Genomic DNA, 26,509 nt, shown 5'->3' with positions numbered 1-26,509 from the left:
GTGCTGCGGACTGGGTAGCGTGACTCTTTTGGGTGCTGAGCGCTGCCTTACTCTGTGCGCATAGACGTGTGTGTTAATGCCATGTGCTCTTATGATGTCAAGCTTTGTCCCATCGCTATGCCCCTCCCCAAACCCAAATGCAGCGCACTAAACCTGGGCTCTGTTCCTAACCAAGTACCCCTCCCTCCCTCCCTCTATGTCTGCCTGTCTGTCTACGCGTGTCCGTCGGCCTGTCCACCCGTCCGTTTGTCCGCGGCGCAGGTTGGACTTTGAAGCGCTGGAGTTTGGCGAGGAGGGCACCCTGGACAAGGGCAAGTCCTGGAGCAGGTCCATCGAGGATCTGCACCAGAACGGCACGCAGCCTTTCTGCAACACGCTGGTGCGCTCGGCGCGTCAGTCTGTCCTGCGGTACGTATGTGTGTGCAGCTGCTGCCAGCGCTGATGCCTCTTACTCTCCTTCCCTGCCACTAACACTTCCCCAGCTAAACCTGAACACACAGTACACAGGCTGGCGTAAGAGCAATGCAAGGACCTAAGGAATATAGGAAGGAAAAACCCTAGGGGAAATATAGACACATTTGGATGTATTTAGCATATATAACAGCATTTGGCACTGAACTTAATTTGACTGTAGAATCCAGTAAAAGATTTGAACCTCTATTAAGCTGAAGAAAAACAGAACAGATACTGTTCTTGTCTGGATGGGGTCTTCGGGGCATCGCTGATTCCAAGTCCCATTTGGAAGTAAAACTGCAGTGTGTAGTATCTGGAGTTGCTCTGCGTTCCCGCCTGGTACTGTGGTGGTGACTATGCCTGGTGATGTGGTTGTTGGCAGCATGTCTGGAGTGTTCTCTGTGCTCTGAGCAATGGTGATGTAGCTGCTCTGCTAAGTCGCTAATGGGCTCTGTGCATGGAGAATCTTCTCAGTCTCTGCCCATGGCTGTGTGCAGATGTATGCGAATACTCCAGCACCAGTGTGAGGCCACTTGGGATCACTGTGATTTATCAAGCCCCATGCACCCTATATTCATACAATTACAAACACATGTGCACACATATGTTCACACACACACACACACACACACACACACACACACACACACACACACACACACACACACACACATAAATGAACGTTTGTATGAAATTCCAACACCCACACACAGACAAATGTGGAACTCACATAGGTGCAAGCACACACACACACACGCACACACACACACACACACACACACACACACACACACACACACACACACACACACACACACACACACACACACACACACACAGTATCATCTCTGTCCTGTAAAATCAGGCACAGCTGCTGGAAGTTCCACATGTGGCACACGTCTGCTCCCTACTATCATGAGAAGATCACATAACAGTGGCGATGATGAGAACCGTCAGGCTGGAACGAAAGACACCAAATTACACCACTGGCACTCAGATAAAGCAATTGTGAACTTTGATACTCCACATGATGAACATATTCATCTTTCATTCACATTGAGTGTTCATTGATGGAGGTGTGTGTATGTGTGTGTGTGTGAGTGTGTGTGAGTGTGTGAGAGAGAGAGAGAGAGAGAGAGAGAGAGAGAGAGAGGGAGAGAGAGAGAGGAAGGTCTAGACGGCTGTTCGGAGAACTGCTTCTCTCACCAGCTCCCAGCATGCACTTGGTTTGAAACCGCATGGCCCAGGCCATGGCTCTGTGGTGGTGGAGGCCTGGCTGAGTCTGAGCCTCGCAGGCAGAGCGAGCGAGCGTCACATGCGTGCCAGATACAGTACACTTCCTGTGCTGCAAGAACACAAAGAACCTAAAACAGGATGACACCACACACACATGTGTGCACTCATGTGCATCAAAGCTCACTGTGCTAGGACTATAACAAGGGTGTTTTTGTTATACGTTTGCAGCCATACCTTGGCCATTTCTGTTCTGTCATTGCCTGTACATAGTTACCATGCAATAGTAAAATTCGTTTTTTTTTTCTCCGCAAAGATATTTGGGATGTGCAGTTTGTTATTTTGTCCTTCATTTTTAAGGGAAACATTTCCCCCTTTCACTTACAAGCAAACACATTTAGAAATGCTTGGCTGTGCACGTGTGTGTTCCTCTGTAGGTATGGCACGACCACCAACAGCAAAACCATCAAGAACTCCCGGCTGGTGAGCCAGAAGGACGACGTGCACGTCTGCATCATGTGCTTACGAGCCATCATGAATTACCAGGTGACCACTCAACCATTCAACTCTCACCTCTCAGCATGACAAACCATCTCAGTACACCACACTTCCTCACGCATCCTGTGTCACTCGACACCACAAAGCTCCCCCTACTGGTGACACCTGGGTACTGTGGTTGATACACACCATTAGTCTGAATGAAACAAAATGCTCTGACATAGATGTCTGCTGTGATGGCACTTTTCATCCCTGGTTGCTATAATGACTGTCACTCTTCTCTTGTTCCCAGTATGGCTTCAACCTGGTTATGTCCCACCCCCACGCAGTCAACGAGATTGCACTGAGTATGAACAATAAGAACTCCAGGTAAGAAATGAGAGCAGGTATTACCATCCTGAACAAAGGCTTTCTGCTCCAAGTGAAAGGGCTGGACAGGCCCGACTGTGATTGAATGACTTGATTGGCCAGTTCTGGATAATACGCTCCCCTGCTGACAAAGACTTTCAGCCTGTTACTGTTGTGGGGGGATTGGAGCTGGCCATCCACTCTCTAAGGAGTCAGTCTATGCAAAAGCCTGAACAATTTTGAAAAGTGCACTACGTTCACTCATTTACTCTGATTTACAAAACATATTAGCTTTAGACAGAGAATGTAGTGAGTACAAGAGTTAGAGCAGACATGTGAAATGAATACCTACCCTTTTCTCAATATTTACACATACGTGTGATTGAATGAATATCCTAAGAACAGAGCTCTCAGCTACTGTGTGCCTGTGATTCTGTGAAATGTCAGTAATACTATCCTAGGCTTTGTAAAGATCCTGTTTTTCCACCATGGTGTGTTTGTGTATGTGTGTGTGTGTGCGAGAGAGAGAGAGAGAGAGAGAGAGAGAGAGAGAGAGAGAGAGAGACAGAGAGCAGTGGGACAGAGAAAGAGAAAGATGTCAGCCATGTTTTTGTCCTTCAGAACAAAGGCCTTGGTGCTGGAGCTGCTGGCTGCTGTGTGTTTGGTCCGAGGGGGGCATGAGATCATCCTGTCTGCCTTCGACAACTTCAAAGAGGTACCACCTTAGGCAGAGCACCCCCCCACCTCTCTACCACACACACACACACACACACGTCCCATAGTAGCATGTCCATGCACACACATGGATTAGATGTCCTGCCCCGCCACTCTTGGGGCCTTTGTGCAGGTGGAGTTTGGAGCTTGATGGGGTTGTTTTTATGATCGTTCTTAACCTGACTGAGACTGAGAGGAGCTTCTGTCTGGGTCAGCCAGCTGTCATTCTACTCCTTTCATCCAGTGTACTGGGTGCATGAAGCCAGAACAATGGGAAGAGAGAGAGAGAGAGAGAGAGAGAGAGAGAGAGAGAGAGAGAGAGAAGACAGGGATGGAGTGCTTGTGTGTGTAGGGGTGTGTGTATGTGTGTGTTAGTGTGTGTGTGTGTGTTTGTGTGTGTGTTTGTGTGTGTGTGTGTGTGTGTGTGTGTGTGTGTGTGTGTGTGTGTGTGTGTGTGTGTGTGTGTGTGTTTGTGTGTGTGTGTGTGTGTGTGTGTATGTGTGTGTGTGTGTAAAGGGTATGGATTTGTGTCACAATCTATTAGTTTCATTAAGGGACCAGATGTGTGTCAGCCCAGGGGTCAAGATAAGAATCTGCTCAAATGGAGAGGGATTTTGAGGCTGGAACAGGGCACACACCCTCTTTCTCTCTCTGTTTCTCACACACACACACACAAACACACACACACACACTGGTCAGTACAGTCTCCACACACACACACACACACACACACACACACACAGACAGGTTAGTATACAGTCTCCACACACACAGACCCAGGTTAGTACAGTCTCCACACACACACACACACACACACACACACACACACACACACACACACACACACACAATGTTAGCACCAGAGCTCAGGAACAGGACGATTACTACCCTATCTAAGCCTTTTAAACAACCAGAGAGGCTAATCAGGCTGCAAGTCAAAACAGCATGGGAACCACAGCACTCAGAAGCTGCCCCACACTGAAACCTGATCCCTCAAAGAGCGCTTGGGAGGGGTGGTGTGCTTTTAGATGCACTCGGTTTCCAGGGCTACACCTGGAGTCCACAAATCTCTTTCAATTCAGTAGCACCTATGCTTCAAACCAAAACAATGTGGTCAGAGTTAAACTCATGGTGCACACAGTTCAAGAAGTTCTTCTGTTCGAGAGAGAAACTGTTTATTTTCTTCTGCGCTCACCCTCTTTCTTTCACTCCCTCTCTTTCCTTCACTCTCTCTCTCTCTCTCTCTCTCTCACTCTCTTTCTCGCTCTCTCTTTCCTTGCACTGTTTGTGTGGGAGTCTGGCTAGATCGCTATCCCCATTTTGCCTTATTTTTACTCCCCTCTCTTCCCATGGCCTCCTATAATTAGGCTCCGATTTTCACTGCAAATGGGCTGTGCTGGCCTGCCCCCTTCTTCTGAGTCCGTAACCGGAGGCGGCTGTAGCCCCCACAGTGACCCGTGCAGCCCATCCGCGGCCCAGTACCCAGGCCTGGGTTACGCTCATGCTGCATATTCATAATCAGAGCAAGGCACATGGCAACATGTGGAGCGCATTACTGCACACAGCTCCTGCTCCAGGGGGGACATGTGGAGTCTCAATGTGGGGACAGAAGGGGAAAATCAGATCCTTTTCATTCGGCTCAGAAAAACCCTTTTGTTGGGTATGAAATTATGCGTTGTGATGTATCTGAAGATGTTATGACAGTGCAGCCTATTTTTTCTATTAACTTTCTACTCAGACACAACCACATGCACACACAGACACACACAAACACATATACACACACACACACACACACACACACACACACACACACATACACACACACACACACACACACACACACACACACACACACACACACACACACACACACACACAATGGTCTTTGGAGCCTCAGGGGCTTACGGGCTAATGGCCTCTGATCTTTCCCTTGAAGGTGTGCAAAGAGAAGCATCGTTTTGAGAAGCTGATGGAGTACTTCCGCTGTGAGGAGGCTAACATCGACTTCATGGTGAGAAGGCGAAAGGAACACTGTGAGGATCATGACTGACTGAAAGAGCTCCTGAGTCACGGGCCAGACATCAATGCCCCTCTCTCATTTGCCCCCTCAGGTGGCCTGCATGCAGTTCATCAACATAGTGGTCCACTCGGTGGAGGACATGAACTTTCGGGTTCACCTGCAGTACGAGTACACCAAGCTGGGACTCGACGACTATCTGGAGGTGAGGCCACTCGCTCCGCTCTGCTGTCCTCAAATGCCTCTTCTCATCTGTAAGAACTTACAACTGACTCAAACAATTTAATAAAAAATGCTCTCAGTTGTGGTTCATTTGTGGCTTGAAGCCTTTTTCGTATCCAAATGGCTAACGGTTCGCCTGTGCCTGAAAGATTTCAGAATTTGAATTTGGTATGTAAATATTAAGTGGTCGCACAGGTTGTTTTCATTACAGCAGTCCATTTCAGTATGACAAAGAAGGATGCAGGCCAAATACCACAGAAGTGGAAAGGGAACCAGAGAAAATAGTGGTGGTACTTGAAACCCATTATTAAAAATGCAGAGTTCTGCGTAAGCGTCTGAAACTCTTTGTCTTTCCGACAGAAATCGAAACACACGGAGAGTGACAAGCTGTCGGTGCAGATCCAGGCATATCTGGACAACGTGTTCGACGTGGGTGGACTGCTGGAGGATGCAGAGACCAAGAATGTTGCCCTGGAGAAAGTGGAGGAACTGGAAGACCATCTGTCCCATGTATGAACTGCATTTCCCAACTTGCACTGCATGAAAGTAGAGCATGTCTTTGTTTTATTTATCATTAATCTTGTATACAATATAATTATTCAAAGATATTAATACATATTGCAGCAAAATCCTCACGTACAGGACCTTCAGTGCTATTTTCCGAACATAGATACAGTCTCTAATTGGGCCGGTATCTCTGCATGTACAGTTTCACATACGCATGGGAATTAATTTTATCTCCATGAGAGAGATTTTGTCTTAGTGAAGCCGTAAATGCCATCACCTGAAAAACAATCTTCCAGATCGTTCCTGTGGGCAGGGCAAGCAGGCCAGCAGGCAGGCCCACACCACTGCAGTAGTCAGATACTGACATGTTGAAAGGTCATGGGCTGGTTCACTGTTCTTTAGGGGAATTTCGCAATACACTCACTCTCAGAAATGACAGATCTCAACAGCTGTAGGGGAGGGATAGAGAGAAAGGAAAGGACAGAGAGAGAAAGAAAGAAAGTGACAAAAAGAGAGAGAGAGAGAGAGAAAGAAAGAAAGAGAGACAGAATACAGAAAGAATTCCCCAAATACTCCCCAGTCTGTGATCTCATTCAGGAAGTGAAAGTGTGCTGCTGTGGGGCATTTCTAGCCATGTGGATGCTGTGTCATGTTGCTGGGCATATCTCATCATGTACTGATGCAACTGGGAGGGATAGAGGGTGGGACTGAGAAATGCTTGTTGGCACACACTTACAGGATCAATATGCTTTGATTCTCCCTCTCCTCTCCTCTCCTCTCCTCGCCTCATCCTCTCTTGCCTGCACTCTTCTCTCTCTATCTCTCTCTGCAATGTTCACTTCGTCTCTCCTGCCTCTCCCCTGCTCCTCCTGCCGGATTAGGTGACGGAGAAGCTTCTGGAGGTGGAGAATGAGACCATCATGAAAGTGGCCGAATTAGAGAAAACGGTCCTACAGAAAGACAAGGACCTCCATGCTATACGGGTAGGCTGATAAAACATTATATTATGCTGAATATGCGATGGTTACTCTGCTGCAGTGCCATCAATATTGAGGTTCAGATTCTATTAAGAGATATGAGTGCATTATTGTGGTTTGGTTTCTAACTGTTCTCATATGAGGAAGTTTGCTATGTCTTGGAGCAAGTCAGATATTAGATGTTAATCCACTCAAATGGCCACATAAATTAATTTACAGGAGAAGTGTAGTTTCCATCCAAGTCACCATCATCATTATCCCATGATGTGTCACGATGTGTTAACATAATGACTCATAATGAAGCGTCATAGCTCCTTATTGTTGTTGTTATCTGACCGCCCTCTCTGGCTCCACCTCATGGCTCGCGCAGGAAACGTACGAGTCGGCCAGCACCCAGGTGCACACCCTGCGACGCATGATGAAGGAGAAGGAGTCAGCTTTCCAGCGGCATGCCAACATCGAGAAGCGCCTGCTGGAGCTGGAGCAGCAGGGAACGATCCGTCTGCGCAAGAAGCCTGACGGCGACATCTCCATCGAGGCCCTAAGCACCGGGGGCGTGGGCTTGGCCGGAGGGGTAGGAGTCCCCTACTGTGAGCTGGGAGGTTCCCTCAGTGCTGCGCTTCCACCACCGCCAGGCGAATGCCTGAGCTCCAACTTTGCTGCTCCCATAGTGGAAGCAGCCCCACCGCCACCACCTCCACCTCCGCCGCCACCTCCACCACTTCCAGGTACTACAAAGGGTTTGATAGGTCAATCACACAGTGGTGGGAGACATCCTTATGGCTGTAATGGAACACAAACACAAGCACTTTGTAGGAATGTGACTACTTGAAAAGCATTTGTCCAGTATTCTGTCTGCTGATAGGTGCAAAGCTGCTGAGCTGAGAAGATATCTATTTTCATGTTAGTGGATGTATTTATTGATGAACACATGTCGCATATGAAAGCTGACCTTGTTAGTGGTTGAAGCGATGCTCAGATGTTTCCTGAGTGTTTTTCCCCCCAACTCTCCAAAGAGCTGCTCCAGACAGAGATGGGTTATGCGTTAATCACGGTTTGCGTCTGTGTGGGCTCAGACCGGAAAGGCGAAAGCAGAGCCCGTTTCCTCTTGCCCAGGGGAACAGCGCGACTCCTGCTCGCTGAGGAGGAAGCAGCTGTTTATGTCCATCTATGGTCCGAGGTGTGATGTGTATGCAGTAGCGAGGCATTGGTTGGTGGTAATTACAGTCTGTTGAATTGTGTGTGGTTGTTATTTCCGTGTGAGTAAAGGTTTGGCATCTTAATTGCAGGGCCCAACTTTTTAATCCCACCACCTCCTCCTCCTCTTAATCTTGATGCTTCACCATCCATGATCCTCACGACTGGACTATCAGGTGAGATTATCCCTCTCACACAGGACTTTGATATAGGCTTACCATGTTGCAGCATTTAAGAAAATAATTATCCCGGAAGACTGAAGAGGTCAAGGTTTTCAAGGGGTAGGATTTCCATTGAAGCCAAAGAAAAATAACTTTTCCTCAGAGACGCTTGTACATTTGTGTGTTCTGTTGAGTGTGATCTGACACAAGCTAACTGAAACATATAATGGAGTGCAGATGGTATTTAATTATCTTTGTTTGCACCCTACTACAGCAATCAGGATTAAGAAGCCTATTAAGACCAAGTTCCGCCTACCTGTCTTCAACTGGACAGCACTGAAGCCGAATCAGATCAACGGCACTGTGTTCAATGAGATTGATGATGAGCGAGTACTTGAGGTGCATAGAACATACTGATGCTAAATCTGTGTTTTGCTTGCCTGGAGAGAATAATAAGGATACAGGATATTTAGGATAACAAGGATATTTTTGTTGAATTGAAGAAATTAAAAACGATGTGCTGTTGACCTTGCAGGAGCTGGATCTGGCGAGGTTTGAGGATCTCTTTAAGACCAAAGCTCAAGGCCCTGTGGTGGACTTGATCAGTAGTAAGAGCAAGGTGTCCCAGAAGGTCATCAATAAGGTCACCCTGTTGGACTCCAACCGCTCCAAGAACCTGGCCATCACGCTACGCAAGGCCCACAAGACTACAGAGGAGATCTGCAAAGCTATCCAGATGTGAGTGGCATTCTTACGACCCTCAAGCACACACACTTGCCCTCCATACTCTCTAATATACGTGTATCTTTAGCAGGGGCGTTCCAAATACACAAACATTCCCTTTTATTCACAGCAGGCCTGTCTAAAGAATAGTTTTAATATAATGGATAACAGATTTTAGTTAAGTCATGATGATTGCCCCGTTTTTAACTTGATGTGATAGCATGTTCGCAGCAGTGACCGAGTTCAGAATGACTGGATAACCTATTCTGTGGTTTTTCCTGCAGCTTCGACCTGAAAGCGCTGCCAGTGGACTTTGTGGAGTGTCTGATGCGTTTCCTGCCCACGGAGGCGGAGGTGAAGCTGATGCGTCAGTATGAGCGCGAGCGGCGGCCGCTGGACCAGCTGACCGAGGAGGACCGCTTCATGCTGCACTTCAGCAAGATCGAGCGGCTCACGCAGAGAATGAACATCATCACTTTTGTGGGCAACTTCTCTGACAACCTCAACATGCTAATGCCGGTGAGCAACTGGGCCATTCATCTGTGTGTGTGAGTGTGTGTGTGTGTGTGTGTGTGTGTGTGCATGTGTCTGTTTGTGTGTGTGAGTGTGTGCGCGTGTGTGTGTGTGTGTGTGTGTGTGTGTGCATGTGTCTATTTGTGTGTGTGTGTGTGTGTGTGTGTGTGTGTGTGTTTGTGAGCACTCCAGCAGGATAGTCATAGTCAGGGGTCAAAAATGAGTCAGTAACCTAAAAAAACAATGTATCCTTAACTGGACGCTCTTTCTGGTAAGAGCTTGCTCACTGTAATGAATCCTTAACTGGACGCCCTTTCTGGTAAGAGCTTGCTCACTGTGTGATTTCTGCTTTCAGCAACTCAATGCTGTCATTGCAGCCTCAGCATCGGTCAAGTCATCCCCCAAGTTAAAAAGAATTCTTGAGGTACATGTTTTATTTACAGCTATTGAAATGAAAGAATTTAGAGTGTTTTTAGTGTTTTTTTTTATCATATCATATCCTGTATTTTCTTTCATAACAGATCATTTTAGCCTTGGGAAATTACATGAACAGCAGCAAGCGAGGCTGTGTTTATGGATTTAAACTGCAAAGTTTGGATTTGGTAAGTCAGTATTTACGCTACTGTAGATCGTTCTGATTAAGGATGGTTGCTTAACATAGACTGCTCTGTGAATGCCTTTGATATTTAACAGCTAATACACACTCTCATTCCATCTGTAGCTGCTGGACACTAAGTCTACAGACAGGAAGATGACCCTGCTTCACTACATTGCTCTCATCGTAAAGGAGAGGTTCCCCGAGCTGTCTAACTTCTTCAATGAGCTTCACTTTGTGGACAAAGCTGCTGCAGGTGAGGCAACTCACCAGCATTAGCCTAGAAGTCAACATTTAGCCTTCAATCAGAGCTGCTTCAGTTAGCCTAGCTACCTTCAGTTAGCCTAGCTTCTTCTTAGTGAGCTATGCTAGAAGGCCTATAGTGAATGTAACATAATTGGCTATATGTGTGTGCACATGTGTGTAGTGTCTTTGGAGAACGTCTTGATGGACGTGAGGGAGCTGGGGAAGGGCATGGATTTGATCAGGAGAGAGTGCAGTCACCATGAGCATGGCGTGCTGAAGAGCTTCCTGCAGACCAGTGATACCCAGCTGGACAAGTTGCAGAAGGACGCCAAGACTGCAGAGGTACCCAGTGCCATCCTTATAAATGCACTAATACATGGTGAACCCCAGCCCAGTGGACTACACATAGAAAAGAAACTACATATACCAGAGAAGGTCACTGCTGATATACTTCCCTGTGTGCTTCCAGGAGGCGTTCAATAACGTGGTGCACTACTTTGGGGAGAGTCCCAAGACGACTCCACCATCTGTGTTCTTCCCGGTGTTTGTACGCTTTCTCAGGGCCTACAAGGTAAGACGGCAAGCAGAAGCTTTCCTTAAGGTTCTCAGGGCTTCGGTTACATAATCACCTGTCACCTGAAACAGCATAACACGTTCATTCAGATTAACATTTTAAGTTAAGTTAAGAGTATGTCATTACATGTTAAGTGTTTGTGAAACACTTGACCCTTTTCTAGTCATGTGCCACGTGACTTGTGAGATAATAATCAGGACAGTAAGAAAAGAAAATGTTCAGTGTTTTCGGTAAAGAAAGCCATTGCCATGGCCTGAAACACAATGGTGCATATACGATGGTATTGTCCCTTCGTTCAGTCGCCAAAATAAACAGGACTGAAAGGATTGACACAAAAGCACTGCTCAAGTTTCTCAGGTGAACAACACAATTCGCTGGAGAGAAAGAAAGAAAGGTCCCCTCCATGATGAGGGTGCTCTCATGGAAATCCCCATGGAGAGAGAGAGAGAGAGAGAGAGAGAGAGAGAGAGAGAGAGAGAGAGAGAGAGAGAGAGAGTGAGAGTGTACTGTGTGAACAGTGTCCTGCAAAAGTCACCCCTGAGAGTCATCACCAGTTACATACACATATTTTCCCAAGCTGCATTTTGTAGTATATTTCTAAAGGCTAAATTATTTTAAGTTATTTTTCTACTAAAATAAAAAAGTAAGAAATCACAAACTAAAAGGTATTCAACCAGTATACGTTCATATTTGGTAGAGAACCCCTTAGCTGCAAGAACAGCCTGACATATTTTGAAGTGAGACAGCCCCCCATTCCTCTTGGTAGAATTTATGTGGAACATTTAAATTGAACTTTGACTGCGCCATTCTAGAATACTCACTTTACTGTTTTTAAGTCACTCCAGTGTTGCTTTAGCCTTGTGCCTTGGGTAATTGTCCTACTGGTTAGTAATTCCTCTTCCAAGGCTTGGTTTTACAACAGACTGAAAGAGATTTTCTTGCTATATTGTTGAATTCAAGTCAATTCAATTTTATTTATATTGCGCCAGAACAATAAAATTGTCTCAAGGCGCTTTACAGAGCCCAGAGCCTGAACCCCACTGGAGCAAGCACAAAGGCGACATATTGTGTAAAATGTATTTCCATTCATTCTCATTTCAATTCTAAAAAGTTTCCCTTTTGCTGCAGATGAGAAATATCCCCACAACATGTTACCATTGCATGATTTAGATTGTTGCTTGTGGCATTGGCACATATTAGCACTGTTAGAGTTATGCCTCATGTAGCACTCTGAGGATTGGCCTCAGTTATGAAAGAAGTATATTTCATTTAAAAAAAAAAAAAAATATATGTTTTATATTAGCAGAAAAATCTGATTGGGGAAATATGTTTAAGCATTTTTTGTAATTCCAAGACACTGCAATTTGTATGTGAGTGTGTGTGTATGTGTTGGGGGGGAATGTTTGTGTGTGTGAGTGTGTGCGAGCATTTGTGTATTTGTACTCACCCTGACTCCCAAGATTGGGTCTCCTCTCTCTGGCCTGGGATGAGGCTCCTTGCTGGAGGCCCCAAAAACAGGAAAGCCCAGCTGGGCAGGCTCTCTAGGCGGCAGCTGGGCTGTTTAGACGGAGCCCTGCCCTCCCCTCTGACCCCGGAGGGCCCCACCAACAGCTCTCTTCCTCAGATTGTTTGCACGCAGGATTTATGGATCTGCACTCGGAAATGGGCTTCCAAAGGATCTCTATGTTTGTGTTTGTGCGATTGTGTGAGAGGTACTGTGTGTGTGTGTGTGTGTGTGTGTGTGTGTGTGTGTATGTGTGTGTGAGAGAGTGAGTGAGTGAGTTAGTGTGTGTGTGTGTGTGTGTGTGTGTGTGTGAGAGAGTGAGTGTGTTTGTGCGATTGTGTAAGAGGAACTGTGCATGCATGTGTGTGTGTGTGTGTGTGTGTGTGTGTGTGTGTGTGTGTGTGTGTGTGTGTGTGTGTGTGTGTGTGTGCGTGTGTGTGTGTGCGTGTGTGCGCGTGCACTACAGTGTGCCTAACAGACGGATTTTCTTTTTTGGCAAGAAGGCTTGGTTGACCCAAAGGGGAAATGATGTGTTGGAGTTTTTCAGGTGTCCAGTCACCCTTCTTCCCCCAGAGATAAGGAGGAAATGTGCATGTGTATGTTTTTAAGCGTGTGTGTGTGTGTGTGTGTGTGTGTGTGTGTGTGTGTGTGTGTGTGTGTGTGTGGTTTGTTGAGCCCTCTGAACGGTGTCGGTCTTTGCAGGACGCTCTGGATGAGAACGACCAGAGGAAGAAGCAGGAAGAGGCCATGCGGGAGAAGCTCCTCGCCAAGGAGGCCAAGGAGCAAAACCCCAAGGTACGTCAGTGGCTCCTCTCCTCATGCTGTGCGGTGCAGTTTGCCACGAGGCGCTTGGCAGCAGACTTAAAGGATTCATTCATTCTTGCCCTTTTATGTGCACCAGTTTTTCTAAACGTATTAGCGAATATCCAGAGGAAGACACTTTTCATTAGTTTAATGAGATAGCACAGATAAATACATAGAACAGGAAGACGGAAATAACTGAACAAAAACTATGAATTATGTCTAAAAAGAAAAAGAGTGTCTTGTCTGTGGAGGAGCGGGGGAAGGCCCTTGAGTCCCATCTGTTTGTGCTTCAGGCCCAGGTTCAGAAGAAGCGGCAACAGCAGCACGAGGTGATCGCCGAACTCCGGCGGCGGCAGGCCAAGGACCACAGGCCCGTCTACGAGGGCAAGGACGGCACCATCGAGGACATCATCACAGGTGGGCCGACCAGGGCACACACTCACGGCAGTGCCGGCGGTGGTGGTGGCACTGGCACCAGCCCCCCTGCCAGTCCCCGTGCCGGGATCGCGGTGGTGGTGCAGAGCTCTAGCCGGCAGCAGTGCACCTTGTGTTACGTGACGGGCACTCCCCTCACCCTAGAGCAGCGAAACGCCACGCAGCACCACACCAGAATCGACTGAAAGCCCCACGTCACGTCACGTCACGTCGCAATTTCATATCTCAGGGAACCCACTTAAAATGACAATGTCTTTCTTCCAAGTTGAGGGTGGTAGACAAGTCTGAGACAACCAGCAGAAAACCCTTTAAGTAGGTCTGATTCTCATGTTTAACAGGGAGGATAGCTTTGATGTTCTAATGAACCCCTGCCCCTGCACTACCAACCATGCCCTCTCACAGGTGTGGAGCTCTGTGGTTTGTGCCTTTAACCCTTTAGCAGGTACCGTCACACCGGTGTGTTTAGACTGATGAAGACGTAACATTCTAAAGAATACTGGGACCATCGAATATTATGTGGAGAATCTTACATAGTTGATAAGTGTGTTCCAAACTCTCCTGCTGAAGGGTTAATAATGATTAACTCTAATTCAACATGCTTGGACAGTCTACCTGTGGCACTAATACTAGCTCCACGGAGATGGGACAGACAGGGAGAATGGTGGGTGTGCCCGCTGCATGTGTTTTGGGGTGTCTGAATGAGTGAGTGGTGTGAGTGTCTGAGGAGAATGTTTGTCTGGGTGTGTGTTTGTGAGGTGTGTGAGTGTGTGAACGGGTTTTGAAGGCGTGTGACGGTAGTGATTTGTCTCTAACCCTTGGCGCCCCTCCTTCCCTCAGTGTTGAAGAGCGTGCCCTTCACCGCCCGCACGGCCAAGCGGGGCTCGCGGTTCTTCTGCGAAAACAACCTCTACGACGAGTCCAACTGCTAGCCCCCAAGCCCCGCCCCACCCACAACCCTTAATGCTAAGGTTGTCTGGTTCTACCTCAGTCCGCTCCCTTGCATGTTCTTTCAAACTCGCATGACCCTCATCACTCCACCATCCCAACCAACACCCCCACAACCACTCTGCCCCCACTAACTGAGGTCACATAGGGATGGACCAGTGCCTGCACTCCTGCCATCCCAGACACCAAAGACAAGGGCCGGCCTCAAACCCCTAATGAGTCATTTTGGGCTTATGCATAAAAGTCATAGGAAACCCTATAATCATAAACTCTGTGGAATATTTTAGACAATCAGATTCAACACAATTACATCAGCACAAGCGTAGGATGAGGGATGAATCCGAACATTCCACTGAAATGACTCAAATGGGGTTTGAGGCTCACACACAGGCCTCTATTGTCTTTGTACGGTTATTTGGTTTGTCCTCCACTAACTTGGAAGCCTTCTGTTTTTTTTCCTCCACAAATAACTGTTTATTCTGCCTTTCCAGTCAAACAGGAGATTGCTCTGAGTTATTTGGGTCCCATCTTAAAGCCTGGGTAAGGAAGGCAGCTTGGAGCTTGGCCCCCATGTTGCGCTCCTGTAACTGTCTGCCTTCGCCGTTACGCCAGCTGGCTGCTTCAGCAAAGGGTTCTTCAGCTTCATTCACATATGAGGAAAAAAAAATAAAAATAAAAAATGAAGGCTAGGCTTGGTCTCAATATTATCCTCTCCTACTTTCAGTCCCAATGTTCCATGGGTCGAGTAGATAGATAGATAGATAGATAGATAGATAGATAGATAGAAAGATAGATGGATAGATTGATACTTTATAAATCCTGAGGGAAATTTAGGTCATCCAGTAGCTTATACACATATACACTTATACACCTCACCGACATAAATACATAAATCACAAATACATACATAGGGAGAACATAATGTAGTAGTGACCTTTTTTTATCTTAATTTGGAAGATGAAGGGGATGTGGAAGTATTGAGACCTAGCCTCCTTTAAACACAGCAGTGTTACAATGCAATTGGATAAGAAAAACCTGTGAATGCAACCTGAGACTCCCAAATGTGGCTCATTTTATGCAGAAAAAAAGATTTGCTATAATTGTGATATTCCAAAATCAAGGTATTCCAAAAAAAGCAATGTCCACACACCTTCATCTCTCCATGTCTCTGTGGAAGGGATTACAGTAGGCCGGTGACCCTCGGAACATCTCACTGTGTCACTGATCATGTCTGTTGCATGAATCTGCATGGAGCGCCCCGTATGTGTGTGGTGTTATTGCTTTTGACAATGTACTGATCTGTCTGCCGTTGACGTGACATTTCATGTTCAGATGCTTACATTTCATGTCCAGCATGCAATTCCATACTCCAGTCCTCAAACTCCCCAGAGCACCCAGTGGAGGCCTAGAGAACATTGATCTTTTATTGGTTGAGGTTAATAACTTACAATATATGTATGTTTTAGTAGCCGATAGCCTCCATTCCATTGCCTCCTTGGAGTTTGTTGACAATCAAAATGTTTGTAACAGCCTGTAACTACCAGAGACAAGACAGGGTTACCCAGGATGCTTGGGATAGATTTAGTGTTTACTCTCTCTTATTTCCAGTAACACAAATTGAGGCCAGTATCTATAACTTAGTGGTAACCCACTCTATTGAAGTCATTTTTATTAGAAAAACATTGCATCTATTGTACAATAAATAGAAATGTGTTGTCCACTACATCTACAACATAAAAGAGTATGGGGTTAAGATTTTGACCTTGGTCGACCTTGGTTTTCAATAGACAATCATTTCACAGGAGCAATACAGGCAAAGCTAACTTAACCGGAGTGGTTTGTCCCACTGGTCTAACTCCTCTCTCCGTTGCCCACCCGCAGATCTCCGAAGCCAGCCCTTCCTGCGAGCTGACGCGGTGATCCGGAATGGGTGGAAGCGACCCTAAACGCCCTCTCTCCCTCCTCATCCTTGCTTAACCCCCCCATCCCACCCCACCCACTGGGTGAGCTCCCTCGACCCCTGTGTGCCCTTCTCCCAAATGTTGCCTCTCCCTGCAGATTACACTGACTAAAAGAAGACAGAAGCATTGTGATGGGTTTGTTTTTTAAACGTGCTGGGGATGCATTTTTTTCATTTATTTATTTATGGGATTAAATTCCTTAATGGACACTGCACTGGAGGCTTTCTCCCCATCTGCTAACAAACAGGCTTAGACAAGCACAGACAGACTTTACTATAGCTGGACGACCACCTTTCCTCCACACACACACACACACACACACACACACACACACACACACACACACACACACACACACGGACACACGGACACACGGACACACGGACACACACACACACACACACACACACGGACACAAACGGACACAAACGGACACACAGACCCAGTCAAAGTGTGTCTTTAGAGTTTGCCAACACAGGAAAGAGGGCTTCTGTGGGAACTTTGTGAATGAAGTACATTTTGTATCCCGAACGTCCAGAGGAACTGCCAACAAAATGGCCAGAGACAGTGTGTCGACCCTGAAGTGCCTGCCAGCAAAGATCCCATTTCCACTAACATGGATATCCTCATATTGTGCAATCCAAGCAGAACTGTTTCTGTGTATCGGAGGACAGTAAAGTCACAGTTCGGAGGATGAGCAGCGAAAACCCTAACTGAAGTAGTGACCCTGGAGACATGTCTCCTCTTTTCCTAAGGGACGACAGGGACAGCAGCCTTGCATGGGAAACCCTGATTGGTTTAAAGTATGGGCTAAGCTAGTCAAACCAAACATCCTTTTGTTAGTCAGTTGTCCTATTCTTAAGAGAAAAAAAAGAAGTGCCTTGTTATTGTGACAGTATTATTTCTTATTTTGTTTGTTTATTCCTGGTTACAAATACATGTTATTTTTATGTGCTTTGTATAATAACATTGCTTTAAGTGCTGTACATACATATGCAAGTTTGGCGTTTTGATTAGACAAAATGTGCATTCCTATGATGAATTCATTAAGTCTTAAGTCGTAATGAAAGGGCATAATTATGTGCAAAGCGAGAGATGACGTGATGTAAACTCTCACTTTTATCAAATGTCAGATGGGGACGGAGGAAGACTCATGCACATGTCCCCTGTCAGATCAACTCTATTGCCTGAGCACAGACAAACCTGAAACTTTTGGCCTTTACTGGTCCATGCCAGTCCTCAGCTATTCCGTATTCTTTCCATCACAGACTTCCACAACGGTGTCTTTTCATTCCCCTCAATATGAAGTTAACCCTTTCGAACTCAAAATAATCAGATTTGAAGGTGATCTAATGAACTGTAGAACTGATAATGTTTGTTTTCTGTTGTTGCTTTTGACAGTTGAGGATTCACAAAGAATTGCTTGGCAAGTCATGATTTGCTTTCTGCCCATAAGAGCTGATGGCCCATAAGAGCTGATTACTTTAGATACCCATTTTACAGATATGTACTGTATCACAATCAGTACTAAAGTTATGACATGCTAAACACGGCCAGTCTTCCATTTTGAAACATCTCGGTGAGAGGCTTTGGTGATGCTCTCCATAAAGTGTCTCCTGGAACTACCCCTGATAGAGAATATATATAAGCTGTCACTGTTCTCCCATTGGTTGCCTTCAGTCAGGAAACGGAAGCGAATGAAAGTTAGTGTAGGGGTAATTCTGTATTCAGGCGAGGTTTAGAACCTTGCTGGAACCAGAGTAGACATCATCTCTCTAGGTAATTTGTCTAAAAACAGTCCCAATTTCAACCCTTGATACAACCATAGGATAAGCAAAATGATTGTGCTCCCTATAGACCGTATTTGCCAATGGCATTTTGTTAAAAAGGGATATCACACTACTTGTATTGCCTTAATGTTTTGGACAAATAGAAGTATGCAACACTACCCTGATGGTAGGGAATTTTGTACCTTTACCCTGATGGTAGGGAATTTTGACATGTATCTTTTTTTCTTGTAAATTCGAATGAGAATTTGGAAAAGCTTCTTTTTTTTTTCCTCGGAGAAGATACAATTGAGTCTGATATGTGTTGCATGTTATCTTGGAGATGACAATAAAACTCAACTGAACAATGTAGCTGATGTAAGTCACTATTCCTTTTCTGTCAGATGTCCATGAATTCACATTCAAGGTAGTCAGAATACAGCCCCTTGACCCGCAGTCCTGTCTGGACACACTAGTAAGGACGAGTACTCGCCCAACCTTTAATCCATATCTCACAGATGAACTGGTAGCCCTGCTCTGACTCACCATTGACTGCAGAGATCCACTGCAAACATCAGTGCCAGGCTGTTAACATCTGCCAATAACCAGTTTGGTCTGGAAAAAAGAAACCCGTCTATTTTTTTTTGACATCAGATTAGAGGTATTTTCTCCATTTCTCAGCAGGCCCCCTCGCCACAAGACTTTCAGTAAACCTTTTTTTATATTGGCATTTCCTTTCCCTCTAGTCTAAAATGCTTCTGGAACACAGAAACCAGCGCTATGTTCTAGAACACCCTTTGTTGTCTAAATCAGTTTGTGCTTCTTTGTGTAGTTTCTGACGTATGACGGTGGAGGGTGTGTTGTCCTAAGGACTAAGGCTTCAGCCATTGCGGTTATAAACTTATGTTTCTATAAAAACAATTGCTTGAAAAAAATAAATAGTATTAAAGAAGAATCCAAACCAAAGCAGAAAGATGACCACAGAGACAGATTGAGGTTTTTGTAAAAGTGTCTTATTTTAACCTTTGAGAAAGTAAAATGATTGTACTAAATCATCTGATAAAAAAAATAAACCATAACAAAACAACCAAAAAAATGAACAGAGCAACGTCACAGAAATGAGGACATTGATACAGACATGTGAATACTGTTAAAAACCTGTCCAATAAAAGCCAGAGGGATTTACATGTACATTTTGTCTGTATTGTTTTTTTTTCTTTTTTTCGTGTTACATGCATTAACATATGGCAGTTATGGCTAGTCACATCCATTAGAAGCAGCAGCCCAGTGACAAGCTGTCGGCTGAGCTTGACAATGGATCAGGCAGACAAATGGTGCTGTTAGCAGCAAGGCATAGCATTAATATGTGTGCTAGTGGGTATGCTAATCAAGAGAAAGAGGGCTGTATTCGCACAGGGACGTCAGCATCAAACATAAAGCCTCCTAGGTAGCACTGGCTGACGAAGACGGTCACCTATAAACTTTGTACCCAAGTAGAAAAAAAATAAAATAAAAACACAGCTTTAATTTTGTTTATTAATGCGACAGCTTTGCTCTCTCAGTACAACCCCATGCCTCCATGGGGTACACTTACAAATGGAATGGAAATTCGATATGATGAGACAATTCCTAGTCGAAGTGACAAGGGAGAGCTTCCCAGCCTTAACCTGAACACACATTGAGAGGGCCTGAGAGAGGCAAAAGCTTGACAATCACTTTCCTTTGTTTTGTGCCTTCTGTCAATCTCAGCATTTCCTCAAATGCTACTAGGAGAGTCCCAGTCGATTCCAAGCGGTCCTAAAAACATTCAACATTCCGAAAACCAAGGCCACAGATAAAACAAACAAACAACCCTGGAATGTTCTCATCTTCAGCCAACTAGCGCCATTCATGAGTCCATCTATCCATTCAGTCCTAACAGTATCCATTCATTTGTTTATCTCTAAAATAACTTTGAAGAGAGTATTAAAGCAAAACCAATACATACTGCTATTTTTATGGATTTTTGAATCCCTAGTTGTATTTTCAAGACACTAGGTTTATATATATATATATTTATATATATGTAAATATACATATAAATTCAAATCTGTGCAAGAAGAAAAAAAAAAACAATCACTTTAAACCAAATTCTCTGAGCTATGAGTATGGAAGTAAAGATGCCGGCCCATTGCCTCTCACTCATTTTGCCCCCCTCCCCTCACACACACTTCCAAACAGACACACCCTACCTCTGCATCTAAACATCCAGCAGCATTGAAAGCATTCCGGGGGGGGATCAGACTGACCCTGGGCCAGTTTCTACGCGCCTGTGGCTCGCCCCATCCCACTTACATTTGTTCACAAAACACTTGGCAATTTTTCTTTTCGAAATGGAACAATGGCTTCTATACAATTCATACAAAAATAAAGTTGAAAAGAAATAAAAAGAAAAAGTAATTCCAATGCTGTTGTCGTTGTTCATATTTTCTATTTGCACAGAGGTAGTGGCTACATGAAGGGGATGTTGGGAATTGGCAGAAGTTAGGTTGAATAGCAAGTTGGTGAGCAAAAAAAAAAAAAAAAAAAAAGTAAAAAATAAAAAAAGTATAGAAAATGTTCTGTTTTCTTTCTGTTCACCAGAAGAATTTCCTCATAGAATAAAATATAATACTGCAATCACATACAAAAGTAGTCCTTCATCTCTTTTTTTCCTTTCTCTTTTTTCCTCCTTTTTTATACATTTTGTACAGTGTTCTCTCATTGTTACTGTGGTTGCTGCTTCTTTTCCTGTTTTGTAAAAGGCAATAAACGAAGTGGGTGGGGGTCGGTGGGAAGGAGGTTTTTTTGCGGAGCAGCGCCACGGCTGTTAGCAATTAACCTCTATGCTAATGGGTCTCCCATGTCGTCGTCCGTCGTGGAGAGCAGCTCTTTCTTCTCGTCGGTGCTGGCCAGTGAGTTGCGGCTGTTGTGGGCGCCCATGTAGAGCGTGGCGTACACTGGATTGGTGAAGTTGGTGGGCTGCAGAGAAAAACAGGGTTTAGAGAGAGAGAGAGAGAGAGAGACAGAGAGACAGAGAGTTAGTGCTTAGTCAGACACTGCAATTTGGAGGCTGAGGTAAAGATGGGGAAGCCTTTTAGGACATAATACTACAGGACAACTATCCACTAGCCCTGGATTTGCTGCCGAGTCAATTAGCCAGTTTGTGAAAATTCTTAAACATCAACTGTCTGTGTGTGTCTGCGTGTGTCTGCGTGTGTCTGCGTGTGTCTTTGATGGAGAGGAAAAAAAAAAGAGAAGCTAACCTTATCTGGATCCAGTGAGAACTCAGAATCCAGAAGCTCCCCTGCATCATCATCTGGATCTCCCTCGTAGATCTTGTAGGCTGGGTTCCCGATTTCTACATTCATCGCCCCATTGGTCATCCTCTGGTGCTGGAACCCTTTGGCACTGTGGAAACACAGGCATGTGGAAAGCTCCAGTCAGTCAGCTGTTTCTTCTCCTTCCTCTCCTTATTCTAACTCCGATGACAGGCAAAGGAATGGCCACAGCACAGCACAGGACACACACACAATACTGTAGGCCATGACCTTTACAGACTCGGATGCACACACGTTCACCTCACTCACACACACACGTAATCTTGAGCCCACAAAAAGATCTTCAGCGTAGAACACACGAGTACACACAGGGGGGGACACATTTATAAAGCAATTCCAATGAAAGAAAGGGAACTGTTCACTTCGCACTTCATTGGAACCGCCACACAGCGGCACAGAAGAGCTTTAACACATCCACTTAAGACGTCACAGGGACACAGCCCACAATATGAAATGTCAGTCACAGGAGGTTCTACACACACACACACACACACACTGTGTTCTCCAAAGCCAGAACAGCAGGCACAATCAGAATTGCTACAGCTACACACATGTGAGCGCGCGCACACGCACACGCACACACGCGCACACGCACACACACACACACACACACACACACACACACACACACACACACACACACACACACACACACACACACACACACACACACACACACACACACACACACACACACCTCCATTTCTAGCACAGGGTAGAGGAGAGGAGGGGGACAACCAAGACTGGTAACAGGCTGATCTATTTCAATAGATCCCTTGTGTAAGAGTCCTGTGAGCAGAGCCTGCTGCTGGGCAACACACGAGGAAACCGGCAAGGGAGGGTGAGTGCAAAGGAAGGGTACAAAAAAAAATTGAGGGTGAAAGATCAAAGGGCGAGGGAGGAGAGAGAAAGGGATAAACAGAAAGACATGAAAAAGCAAGCCTAACCACAGGATACACACACACACACACACACACACACACACACAGCCATGTAGAAAAGGAAAAGCACAGAGGATGAGAGGGATGGAGAGATGCATGGGGCCCTGGAGACTGTTAAAGAGGTTACCGCAAGCGTCTTGAGCCCGGCTGGCCCGGCCTTAGAGACCTGAGGGATAGGAAAGACGCAGTTAATCACAGGAGAGAGAAAGAGAGTTTGAGAAAAGAGCGGGCAGACACAAGAAAGAAGAACGAGAAGAAGACGGGGACGGCGAGAAGATAGGGGCTCCACTAAAACAAAGTGAAATTGCAAGTTGTCACGGGTTACACAGGGGTAACCCCCCTTAGTTGGCGCTAGTGTGTACTCACCCTCGCATTCTCTTCTTGTACCACAAGATGGCGCCAACCACCAGCAGCGCCAGCAGGAGCAGCAGGAGAACTGGGATGACAATAGAAGAAGTGCCTGCAGACAAGCAGTTTGGTCGGTCAGCTCAAGACATTGCATCTGGGTAAAGTCTACAGAGAGCACTGAGAGGACACTCTAGGGTACTTACTGGTTTGGCTGTCGGGGCCTTCCACAGGAGACACCGTCAGACAACGGAAGCCACCCCATCCCTCCTGACACCTGCACAGAGAGACACAAAAGATAGGAAGGATGACTAAAAACTGCAGTGCGGGGAAGGAACCTACTTTACGGTCCCCTCTAGCAGTGAAAGTCGAGGCACAGCAGGACTATCTCAAACAACTAATTCAAGGATTTTGTAGTCCAAGACCACATTAGTCGAGGGATTGAGATCATACCTATTCTTTATCTACTGGTTCACACACACACACACACACACACACACACACACACACACACACACACACACACACACACACACACACACATACACATACACACGGTCTTAGTCTCTCACTTCTATTAACATTTTGAATGTGTAAGACATTGACAGATGCCCCCTAGTGGCAATTTGACGTATAGACATGAGACCTAGTCTCGGGAGAAAGGAGTTAGCTCGCCATCAGTGATCCACTGACCAACATTAGTCACTGAGACCCCATCCAGACATTCAATAGAATTACACAATTTTACTGAGAGATAGACCTATACACACACACATACTCATGGCTCATCTTCTGAAGTGATGCACTGACAGGGACTCTATCTGTTGATTAACCTTATCAGCAGTAGTCTCACCTGCACTGAGGAAGCAGTGTGCGTGTGTCAACGGAGCACTGGCCATTGCTGCAGAACTCCTCACAGCTGAAGCAGCTGGGCTGGACAAGCCCGCCAGAACACCTGCAGATGGACACACAAACACACACGGCAGAGCCAAGTCAGACGCATGGCAAGAGAACAAAACAATGAAACAAACTGGACGAACTCAAAGGCTTTATTCTGATCTCCCGCCATGCCCTCGTTCGAGAGGCGTGTGGCGGTGCTGCCATGTTGTGTGTGCTAGGTCACCTGCAGGCCGGCTCTCCTGAGGCTGCGGTGATGCACTCTCCAGCGCCGCAGTACTGGCAGCGGTCCAGCTCGCAGCGCTGCCCGTGGAACTGGGGTGGGCAGCGGCACTGCCGCGTCCCATTGGCCGACTGCAGGCACGTGCCAGAGTTCTCACAGAAGCCTTCACATTTACCTAAGTAAAAAAGGAACACGTCAGACACACATATGTACATTTATTCATTTAGTAAACCCTTTTCCAGAAGCCATGAACACTTTAGAACGGGTCCATTTTGTGTTTCGGTATGCAAACTGTCTGCTCCCTGGGCATCAAACCCATGACCTTGGTTGTGTTAGCACAATGCGCTACCGGGTGAGCACAAACTTGTGACTAGCAGTCTCCAACTACTTGCACCTTAATCCCACTACTGAGCTCTATTTTGGAACGTCCTTGTCTGACCTTGTATGTTTTTCTTTCCTTCACTAACCTGCATCCAGATTATTTACGACATTATTGAGCTGACTGCTATTCCATGGGTTATCCCTGGAGAACATGATTGGGAAGGGTTACTTACTGTACTGGCACATGTCGCCCAGGAACTCTGGGGGGCATCGGCAGATGGGCTGGTTGCCCTGGTTGACGGTGCAGTTGCCCTTGTTTTGGCAGTAGTCCTTACACGTCTGCAGGTTACACTGAGGGCCGGTGAAGCCCATCAGACAACGACAGGTAGGAGCACCTGAGGCAGGGAGAAGAAGGGAGAGAGGGATCAGAGGGAAAGGCAGACGGAGAAAAGGAAGGACGATGAAACGGATGAATGTCATGAACCGAGCACACCAAAAAGCAATGCATAAAACAAATATCCTGGAAGGGAAAACTTACAGAAAAACATACAATATTCCATTTACTGAACATCATATTGCTCTGTGTAATCAGGAGTCAGTGGTTATTTAAGTGCCCACATCTGGGGTCACACTATATAAAGTTGAGTTTGAGTGTGATCGACAGAGAGAGAGAGAGAGACAGAGAGAGAGAGAGAGAGAGAGAGAGAGAGAGAGAGAGAGAGAGAGAGAGAGAGAGAGAGATAGAAAGGGGAGTGTGTGAGTGTGTTTGACAGAGCGGGTGTGTGTGTGTGTGTGTGTGTGTGTGTGTGGGTGTGTTTTACAGAGGGAGGAAGAGGGAGTGTGGGTGTGAGTTTGGCAGAGGGAGGGAGAGGCAGTGTGTGAGTGAGCTTGTACCTGAGGGAGAGGGTGAGCAAGTGCCTCCATTCTTGCAGTAGCGCCAGCACTGGTTGAACTCACAGTGCTCCATACTGAAGCTGTTCAGGCAGCGGCACTTGGGCTGGTTGTGTGCGTTCAGGAAGCAGCTGCCTCCATTCAGGCACGTCAGGCTACAGGTGCCGGGGCCTGGTTACGCACGGGAACAAAGGGGGTGACCGTGAGAGGCAGAAAGGAGGATTTGAAGAATTGAATCTCCTGTTTCCCCAAGCAGGGTTAAGATTGAGGATATGTATCTGGTTGCTAAAATGTATAATATTTTCTCAAGTAGGAGCAAAACTGAATTCCGTTACTTTAATACATTATACAATAGGGCTCAACAAGAACACTCAACCACAGTTTAGACTTATTAACTTCTATTATTTTATTTTATTGTCAGTGTGTGCTTTAGTATTTACTTGGCAGTGGAGTTGGCGGAGGGACCTCCACACAGGTGCCATTGTCCTGGACGTGGTTGTTTGGACAGACGCACACTGGACCAGTGGAGCTGAGAAGACACAGCCACTCACACTTCTTCCTGTCACACGGGTTGGGAACTGAAACACACACACAGACACACAGACACACACACACACACAGACACGCACACACACACAGACACAGACACACGGACACACACACACACGGACACACACAGACACGCACACAGACACACACACACACGGACACACACACACACGGACACACACACACACGGACACACACAGACACGCACAGACATACACAGAGACACACACAGAGACACACACACGCAGAAACACGCAGACACACTTGAGTAAAATGTGCAAATGGAAGACCACGGTTTCTGATTTTTTCATAATAAACACACAGACACACGCTTACTCTCAGGCTGTTTGTAGCGGTGGAAGAGGACAATGTCAGTGGCGTGGTTGATGCCTGTGGTCAGGTTCTCCATGGTGCCCTTGCCAAACTTGTTCACTCTGAAGACAAAGTTGTTGATGTAGGTCACGCCGTAGATGTGGTCCTCAAACACGTCAATGCTGAACGGGTGCAGGAGATCTGGGAGAGACAAGGGGACAATGTGACTGAGGAGTTGATAACAGCCCCTCAATATCTCCTTTACTCAGACCGTC

General features: G+C 46.1%; 2 protein-coding genes across 5 annotated transcripts in view; one reads left to right on the top strand and one right to left on the bottom strand.

Moving 5' to 3' along the window:
• fmnl3 (formin-like 3) overlaps positions 1-18,724 on the top strand; it is a 40,630-nt gene extending 21,906 nt beyond the window's left edge. Inside the window, exons 6-27 of one of the 4 annotated variants that reach the window (XM_080832569.1) lie at positions 262-408; positions 2,124-2,232; positions 2,477-2,553; positions 3,154-3,247; positions 5,186-5,260; positions 5,361-5,471; positions 5,849-5,998; positions 6,877-6,978; positions 7,343-7,700; positions 8,262-8,345; positions 8,605-8,729; positions 8,866-9,068; positions 9,338-9,572; positions 9,922-9,990; positions 10,088-10,168; positions 10,288-10,417; positions 10,589-10,749; positions 10,877-10,978; positions 13,188-13,280; positions 13,583-13,706; positions 14,562-14,692; positions 16,551-18,724. In XM_080832569.1, coding sequence (XP_080688695.1) covers positions 262-408; positions 2,124-2,232; positions 2,477-2,553; positions 3,154-3,247; positions 5,186-5,260; positions 5,361-5,471; positions 5,849-5,998; positions 6,877-6,978; positions 7,343-7,700; positions 8,262-8,345; positions 8,605-8,729; positions 8,866-9,068; positions 9,338-9,572; positions 9,922-9,990; positions 10,088-10,168; positions 10,288-10,417; positions 10,589-10,749; positions 10,877-10,978; positions 13,188-13,280; positions 13,583-13,706; positions 14,562-14,653 — 2,722 coding nt within the window. In that variant the 3' untranslated portion in view covers positions 14,654-14,692; positions 16,551-18,724. The remainder of the gene's footprint in view (positions 1-261; positions 409-2,123; positions 2,233-2,476; positions 2,554-3,153; positions 3,248-5,185; positions 5,261-5,360; positions 5,472-5,848; positions 5,999-6,876; positions 6,979-7,342; positions 7,701-8,261; positions 8,346-8,604; positions 8,730-8,865; positions 9,069-9,337; positions 9,573-9,921; positions 9,991-10,087; positions 10,169-10,287; positions 10,418-10,588; positions 10,750-10,876; positions 10,979-13,187; positions 13,281-13,582; positions 13,707-14,561; positions 14,693-16,550) is intronic. The other 3 variants (XM_080832571.1, XM_080832570.1, XM_080832572.1) reach the window with 3 other exon arrangements.
• Positions 18,725-19,264: 540 nt separating this feature from the next.
• Positions 19,265-26,509, bottom strand: part of lrp1ab (low density lipoprotein receptor-related protein 1Ab) — a 112,733-nt gene continuing 105,488 nt past the window's right edge. The window contains exons 80-90 of the mRNA XM_080832144.1: positions 26,259-26,435; positions 25,814-25,951; positions 25,377-25,544; positions 24,716-24,877; positions 24,165-24,336; positions 23,895-23,996; positions 23,248-23,318; positions 23,063-23,156; positions 22,824-22,862; positions 21,681-21,825; positions 19,265-21,396 (exon numbers count right to left, since the gene is read on the bottom strand). Of these exons, the coding sequence (XP_080688270.1) occupies positions 21,259-21,396; positions 21,681-21,825; positions 22,824-22,862; positions 23,063-23,156; positions 23,248-23,318; positions 23,895-23,996; positions 24,165-24,336; positions 24,716-24,877; positions 25,377-25,544; positions 25,814-25,951; positions 26,259-26,435 (1,406 nt within the window). The 3' untranslated portion in view covers positions 19,265-21,258. The remainder of the gene's footprint in view (positions 21,397-21,680; positions 21,826-22,823; positions 22,863-23,062; positions 23,157-23,247; positions 23,319-23,894; positions 23,997-24,164; positions 24,337-24,715; positions 24,878-25,376; positions 25,545-25,813; positions 25,952-26,258; positions 26,436-26,509) is intronic.

This window comes from Sprattus sprattus (assembly GCF_963457725.1).
Source record: "Sprattus sprattus genome assembly, chromosome: 2".
NCBI classification, from domain to species: domain Eukaryota; kingdom Metazoa; phylum Chordata; class Actinopteri; order Clupeiformes; family Clupeidae; genus Sprattus; species Sprattus sprattus.
The sequence above is the reverse complement of the archived record's forward strand: the minus strand, read 5'-3'. Positions and strand labels throughout refer to the sequence as shown.